The sequence below is a fragment of the Parus major genome, chromosome 27 (genome assembly GCF_001522545.3).
Source record: "Parus major isolate Abel chromosome 27, Parus_major1.1, whole genome shotgun sequence".
NCBI classification, from domain to species: domain Eukaryota; kingdom Metazoa; phylum Chordata; class Aves; order Passeriformes; family Paridae; genus Parus; species Parus major.
In genome coordinates, this window is record NC_031796.1 from 849,969 (window position 1) to 857,267 (window position 7,299).

At 53.1% G+C, this 7,299-nt stretch overlaps 1 protein-coding gene across 7 annotated transcripts in view; it reads left to right on the forward strand.

The window, feature by feature from the left end:
• Window positions 1–7,052, forward strand: part of CDK12 (cyclin dependent kinase 12) — a 29,802-nt gene extending 22,750 nt beyond the window's left edge. The window contains exons 13-17 of one of the 7 annotated variants that reach the window (XR_004500326.1): window positions 201–641; window positions 2,892–4,492; window positions 4,612–4,664; window positions 5,076–5,280; window positions 6,999–7,052. Coding sequence is in view for 2 of the 7 variants with exons in the window: in XM_033520023.1 (XP_033375914.1) it covers window positions 201–641; window positions 2,892–3,568 (1,118 nt within the window). In the remaining 5 variants the exon portion in view is untranslated. Of the gene's footprint in view, window positions 1–200; window positions 642–1,443; window positions 1,989–2,891; window positions 5,039–5,075; window positions 5,281–6,998 lie in introns of those variants that run through there. The other 6 variants (XR_004500327.1, XR_004500324.1, XR_004500325.1 and 3 more) reach the window with 6 other exon arrangements.
• The last annotated feature ends 247 nt before the right edge of the window (window positions 7,053–7,299 follow it).

Genomic DNA, 7,299 nt, shown 5'->3' on the forward strand with positions numbered 1-7,299 from the left:
TGGGATGTGGATAAGGGATGTTCCTGGCTGTGGGATGTGGATATGGGATGTGGGATGTGGATAAGGGCTGGTCCTGGCTGTGGGACATGGGCACCAGGTGTTCCTGGCTGTGGGACCTGGGGAAGAGCTGTTCATTGCCCCGTGCCATGCCAGAACCCCACACCTCACATCCCCGCTGGTGCTCCCCGTGTGTCCCGCAGGCCTGGGCGACATCACCCAGCAGCTGAACCAGAGCGAGCTGGCCGTGCTCCTGAACCTGCTGCAGAGCCAGACCGACCTGAGCGTGCCGCAGATGGCCCAGCTGCTCAACGTCCACTCCAACCCCGAGATGCAGCAGCAGCTGGAGGCTCTCAACCAGTCCATCACGGCCCTGACCGAGGCCACGGCGCAGCACCACGAGCCCGCGGCGGCGGCGGCGGAGGAGACGGCGGAGGAGCCGCCCGCGGAGGTGGCGGAGGAGCAGCAGACTCCGGACGCAGGCAGCGCTCAGGGAGACATGCAGAACGTGCTGGCCGTTCTGCTGAGCCAGCTGATGAAGAGCCAGGAGCCTGGGATAACCCTGGAGGAGAGCAACGGGGAGAAGAGCAGCGAGCAGCGGGGGCCCAGGAAAACCCCGACGAGGCACCCCGAGGACAGCACAGGTAAATAAATAAAATGCACCTGATGTGAGCAGTGAGAGCGACACGGCTGCTGGTTCAGCTGCAGCCAGGAGTGAGGCCTTGGAGTGTTGGGAGAGAGGCAGCAGGGAGGGGATGGGAGGAGGGAAGGGGGTAGGATGTGGTCGGACATCAGGAAAAAAGACCCTTGACCCCGTCCCCGTGGTAAGTACTGGACTGCTCAGGAGGTTGAAGAGCTGCAGACAGCCCCAAACAGGCAAATAAATGCCCTAAAATCCATGAGTGTTCTACTGTCAGTGGGTCAGTGAGGATGAATTGGAGGTTTTGGGGTTTGCCCAAAAAATGCAGGGGAAGTTTGGAGGGTCAGTTCTTCCTCAAGCCCCACAGCAATCAGTTTAGACATGCAGGGAGGTTTTTTTTTTGCACAGGATGCTGCTGCGTCTCTGCGTTTTTTCCCCAGCTCTTTTTCACCATCCCCTCCCCACTCTCTTAAAAAAAAAATAAATACAAATAAATAAACCTGCAGAGATGATTTTAAAAGAGCTGAACTAGCGGTGAGTGCTGAAGGGAGGGATAGTGGCAGCTGTGCAGGTAAAACCTGAGCATCCACAAGTGCCTGGTTCTACCCAGAGCTGATTTTTGAGCCCTGAAAAACTCAGCATCTCCTGAAGCTGAACCCAACTGCTGCTTCTTAATAGTTTAAAAAACAAAACAAACCCTGCTTGTGTCAGTGAGCTCTTGGATTTCTTTCCAAAGGTGAGTGTAAATGTCTCCATGTCTTTTTTTTTTTTCTTTTTTGTTTCTGTTGATTTTTTGAATTTATTAGCAACAGCCTGTGACGACCTCACCAAATTGTAGAAGCGCCTCCTGAGTATGTCTCAGACTCTCCGGGGAGCCTGTTTTGGCCCGATCCCACCTCCTGCAATGTAGCTGAACGTGCTGTGTTCTCGTGCCTTCAACACCCGCCCACCACGAGCCAGTTGTGATCGTGCTTTTTTTTTTTATTTTATTTTATTTTTATTTTTTTTTTTTCTCCTCCTTTTTTCCTTTTTTTTTGTTGTTGTTGCCCTAGTCCTGGAAGATAACTAGGTTACTGTAGAGCAGATGGAATTCGATGCCGTTGTTCTCTGTTGATAATTCTTTGGAATGATTTGCTGTCCCCCAGATCAGCTTGGCTTTACAAATTTTACCTGAAGATTGTTTGTTTTTTTTTTTGTTTTATTATTATTTTTTTTTTTCCCCCCGTTGTTGTTTTATTTTTCTGGATTTCAATACAATCTAGTTTTCAAAGTGGACTGACGGATACGGGTGGAGGGGTGGTCCTGGAAGACTACTGGTTTTCACAATAAAGTTTGACCTTTTTAATAACCAGTTTTGCCAATGATTTGAGGATCTGATTCCAACGAGGTGTGCACGGGGGCTCTGCCATCGCCAGTAATTCCTTCCTTCCCCCCCCCCCGTGCTCAGGTGTGTCACTCCAGAGGAGGCAGGGCTGGTTTTGGGAGTGCCAGCAGCAGGCGGTGTCCCCTCCCTGGTGTCACCTGTGTCACCCTCAGGGGACGGGCAGTGCTCTGCTCCCTCTCCCTCCTCCCAGGCCGGGACAGAGCAGGGGGGGCCGGGGGTCACCCAGCTTTGTTCTTCCAGCAGGGAAACCACTCCTGATGTGGGGAGGAAATCAGGGGTGCCGGGGGAGCAGGGGGGGAGGAAGCAGAAGGCTTTTCTCGTGCTCAGGATAATGCAGATACTCGGGGTGGGGCGAGCTTCTTTTGACTCTTGGCCAGGTGGGGCAGCAGGGCTGGGGTGGGTGGGAGGGCCAGGGTGCACTGGGGACACCCAGGAGCTGGCAGCCGTGTGCTGGGCTGGCTTTTGTGGCTGTCCCCTCCTGGAGCCACCCTGGAGCCGGGCGGTGCCGCATCCCTCCAGCCCCGGGGGGAGCTCGGCCCGATCCACACCTGCCTCGGAACCAGCCTTTGACCCGGGAGGTCCCGGCTGTTGGGACGGCTGTTACCGGCGAGTTGGGTGCTCAGAGCCGGGGCCAAAGCGTTAATGAACGTTGTTAATGAACGTTGTTAACGAACGTTGTTAATGAACGTTGTTAACGTTGTTAATGAACGTTGTTAACGAACGTTGTTAGCGAACGTTGATCTCCCAGCCCGCGTTCAAACTCTCCCTCCGCATCTTCCCAGGCGGCCTCGGCAGGGATTGGTTTGGTTTGCTTAGAAATGTCTTTGTGTCTGTTTGAAACGGTGTTTAAAAGAAGTCACCCTTCCACAGCGTGTCCTCCCGGCATTGTCCCACCAGAGAAGAGACCCCCCGAGCCCCCCGGACCGCCGCCGCCTCCTCCGGTGCCCGAAGGGGATCCCTGCGGTGCAGCCCAGGAGTTGAACCCGGCCGTGACGGCTGCGCTGCTCCAGCTCCTTTCCCAGCCGGACCCGGAGCCGCTCGGCCTCGCCGCGCAGGAGCCCCCGGACTACGGCCGCTCCCACCCCGCCAGGACTTACAGCACCGACGGCTCCCAGGGGGGATTCGGTGCCGAGGAGCTCAGTGCGGGCCAGACTCTGCTAGAACCTTCTGCCCAAGCCCTGGGGAAAAGCAGGACCTTCTTGGGCTCCGTGAGCCACCTCGGGGAGAGCAGCAGCTACCAGGGCACGGGCTCGCTGCAGTTCCCGGGGGACCAGGACCTGCGCTTCGCCAGAGCCCCCGTCCCCATCCACCCGCTCGGCCAATCCTTCCCCAAATCCGAGGGGAGCAACAGCAACGCTCTGCCACATCCAGAGGCCAAAACGCAGAGTTACGGCGAGCTGGGGCCGGGAGCAGGCGGTTCCAGCGGGGCAGGAACAGGTCACGGCTGGGGTGCCCCAAGCCAGGCACCGTCTCCCTATGGGAAGGCATTCCGAGGGCCTGGCCGAGTGCCTCCAAGGGGGGGCCGGGGCCGGGGGGTTCCCTACTGACATTCCTGGGATTCCCCCCTTGCCTCTCCTCCTTTAGCCACAGGACTTGATTTTTATTTTATTTTTTTTTATTATTCCCTTTTTTTTTTTAATTTTTTTTTGGCCAGAGCAAGGTCTCGTCCGCATTTCAGCTGCTGCAGAAATCCCTGGGCATCCCTCAGGGTCCCCACTGGCCTCCCGTGCTTGGTTTAGTGACAAAAATAATCCCAACCTCCAGCAAACTGAGCCAGGAGAGGGGGGGATTGATGGAAAAGTAGGAATGGAAGGAAGAAGGAATTAAAAAAATGCAGTTTCCCCAAGCTGGGCACTGGAGTTTGCTGCTGGGTCAGGGAGGGCTGGGGGGAGGCCGCTTCCCAAAGCATTTTTTATTTTTTTCTGTCGTTGTTTTGTTTGTTTTCCCCATTTCCTCAAGGGAAAAAAAAATAAAATAAAAATGAAAAAGGGGAATTTATTGCTGCAGAGGCACCTGGATGGGTTATCCCAGTAGTGGGGACCTGGGATGTGACACTGGTTGTGTTTTCATTTCTTTGATGTTGTTTTCTTGCCATAAAAGATCCATTTTTCCCTCTGCTGCAGGGCCAGTCCTGTCCCCTGTGACAGCAGCCTTAGTACATTGATTTTTGGGAAGGGTCTCCAGGTGTTGCATCCCTCCTGCTGTAACTTGGCAGTGAGAATTATCTTCTTTTTTCCTTTTTTTGGTGGATTTTATTTTTAATTTTTATTTTTTTTTAAGAGCCGAGGAGAACACCTCCCTGAAAAAAAAAAAAAACAAAAAAAAACAGGGATTTCTATCATTTATAACTTCCAGAACACTTCAAGAATTATAAAAAAGGAAACAAAAATCCCAACACCTGGTGGGATTTGCCACCAGATGGGAGCGATTTATCCCCGGAATCCTGAGCTGGTGCTGCCCATCCTGCCAAGGTCGGTTCCATCTCAGCCCTTTGAGGTTTCCCAGGTGTTCCTGTGTCATTTCCACGAGAATATTTCTATTTTTGTTGTTGTCAAGGAAGTATTTACGGTGGATTTTTCTCCTCCCACAGACCCTTGCGCTGTTCATTTCAATGAGACTTAAAAAGAGATGAATAAAACAAAGGTACCTATTTATCAGCTTTTTTTATTTTTGTCCCCAAATTGACCTTTCCTATGGAAAACATTTAATTTCCAGAGTGTTAAAGGGGGGGGGAATTTTGGGCTGGGCTGAGAGATCTTCTTGCTACTAACAGGATTTAATTTCTATTTTATACAGAGAGATAAATTGAAATAAATGCACCTGAACAGGTGATGCTTCTCCACTTGGGGAGATCCTGCCTTACCCAGGGAGAGAAATTAAATATATTGATAATATTTTTTATTTCTATTTGCTGCTGATGTGCAGGGACTGGTGGCTCCCAGCACTGAGGGGCAACGTTTGCAGAATTCCACTGGAAATTTGTAGGGGATTTGGAATTTTTATTTTTATTTTTGTTATTGTTGGCTTTGTTTTGTTTTGTTTATTTAAACTTAGCTCATACCTGATGTACAGAGAGAAGTTCTGTGAGACACTGAACCCACCAAGGGGCTTTGGAGGGGTTGAATTTGATGATTTTCCCTTTCCCCCTGGAGCTGCTGTTGTTTTTCTTCCCAATCCCATCCCCTTTGGAAGGAAAAGTCTCGTTCCTGAGCTGGATCCTCTCAGGAAGGCGATGCCTGTTTATTGTCTCTCCAAACTGGTACGTGCCCAGGAAAGCTACTGGGAGCCCCAACCTCCTCCTGTCGGGGTCACCAGTCCCAGTTTGGGGTCACCAGTCCCAGTTTGGGGTCACCAGTCCCAGTTTGGGGCTCACCAGTCCCAGTTTGGGATGCTCAATCTCAGTTTTGGGCTCACCAGTCCCAGTTTGGGGTCACCAGTCCCAGTTTTGGGTGTCACCAGTCCCAGTTTGGGGTCACCAGTCACAGTTTGGGGGTCACCAGTCCTAGTTTGGGGTCACCAGTTCCAGTTTGGGGTCACCAGTCCCAGTTTTGAGTTCTTGGTACCAGCTTCCGGGTGCTCAGTCCCAGTTTGGGGGTGCTCAGTCCCAGTTTGGGGTGCTCAGTGCCAGTTTTGGGCTCACCAGTCCCAGTTTGGGGTCACCAATCCCAGTTTGGGGTCACCAGTCCCAGTTTGGGGTCACCAGTCCCAGTTTAGGGGTCACCAGTCCCAGTTTGGGGTCACCAGTCCCAGTTTGGGGGTCACCAGTCCCAGTTTGGGGCTCACCAGTCCCAGTTGGGGGTCACCAGTCCCAGTTTGGGGTCACCAGTCCCAGTTTGTGGTGCTCAGTCCCAGTTTTGGGCTCACCAGTCCCAGTTTGGGGTCACCAGTCCCAGTTTGGGTGTCACCAGTCCCAGTTTGGGGCTCACCAGTCCCAGTTGGGGGTCACCAGTCCCAGTTTGGGGTCACCAGTCCCAGTTTTGGGGTCACCAGTTCCAGTTTGGGCTCACCAGTCCCAGTTTGGGGTCAGCAGTCCCAGTTTGGGGTCATCAGTCCCAGTTTGTGGTGCTCAGTCCCAGTTTTGGGCTCACCAGTCCCAGTTTGGGGTCATCAGTCCCAGTTTGGGGCTCACCAGTCCCAGTTTGGGATCACCAGTCCCAGTTTGGGGTCACCAGTCCCAGTTTGGGGTCACCAGTCCCAGTTTTGGGGTCACCAGTCCCAGTTTGGGGGTCACCAGTCCCAGTTTTGGGCTCACCAGTCCCAGTTTGGGGGTGCTCAGTGCCAGTTTGGGGTCACCAGTCCCAGTTTGGGGGTCACCAGTCCCAGTTTGGGGGTCACCAGTCCCTCTGGCACAGCTCCAGCTCCTGTGCAGGGCTGGGAAGGGCCGGCCCTGGGGGCTCCTGTCCCAGCTCCGGCCAGGGATGGACATTGTCTGTCCCTGCTCCTGCCAGCTGTCCCCAGGGACCCTCTGGAAGGTGATTCCCCCATTCCCTTCCCCGAACCCCCGACCTCTCCAGCCAGGGACTGGTTTTTCCTCTCCCAGTAGCTTTTCCTGACTGGTCCCAGCAGGACCATCCCTGCCCGCAGGCTCTGGGGGGCTGTGCCACCGCTCCTCCCTCCCATCACCTCCTTCATTTCCCCACATTTTACATTTATTTTTTTAATTTTTAACCCTTTTTTACAATGCTCTGCACAAGGAAGACAAAAGGATTCACTGAGCCGGGTGGGATTTCTGCATTTGGGAGGATTAAATCCACACAAGGGAGGGCGAGGGCAGCTCCCCCCTCCTTCCCCCCATCCCAGCTCTGGGTTCAATCCCAAATTCTCCTGCTGTAGCAGTTCCCAGCAGAGAAGCCTCTGCTCAGACTCTTGCTGTACCTCTCCCGAGTTTCCTTTGGAGACCGAGCACGCCTTTTTTCGGTTGTACCTTTGTCTCTGTACAGATATTTTGTAATATATTATTTTTTTTTTTCTTTTCAGTTTATAAAAATGGAGAAGTGAAGATTGGAAAATTAAATATTTCCTGTTACTGTATCTTGCTTTGCCTTTTGCTCCGTTGCTTCCCGTAGCCTTTGGAATCACACGGTAACTTGTGTTTTCCTTGGAAAGCCTTTTATCCCCTCCCGGTGAGAGGGGTGGGATTTGGCATTGCCAGCCTCTGCAAGCCCCCAAATTCCGCTCTCTAATTAAGCTCCAAGCCATCATTAGCCCTGGGTTTCCCCCGGCTGGAAGATGCGGTGGGGATGCCCCAGCTGGAGCAGGGCATGGTTTGGTTGAGGTG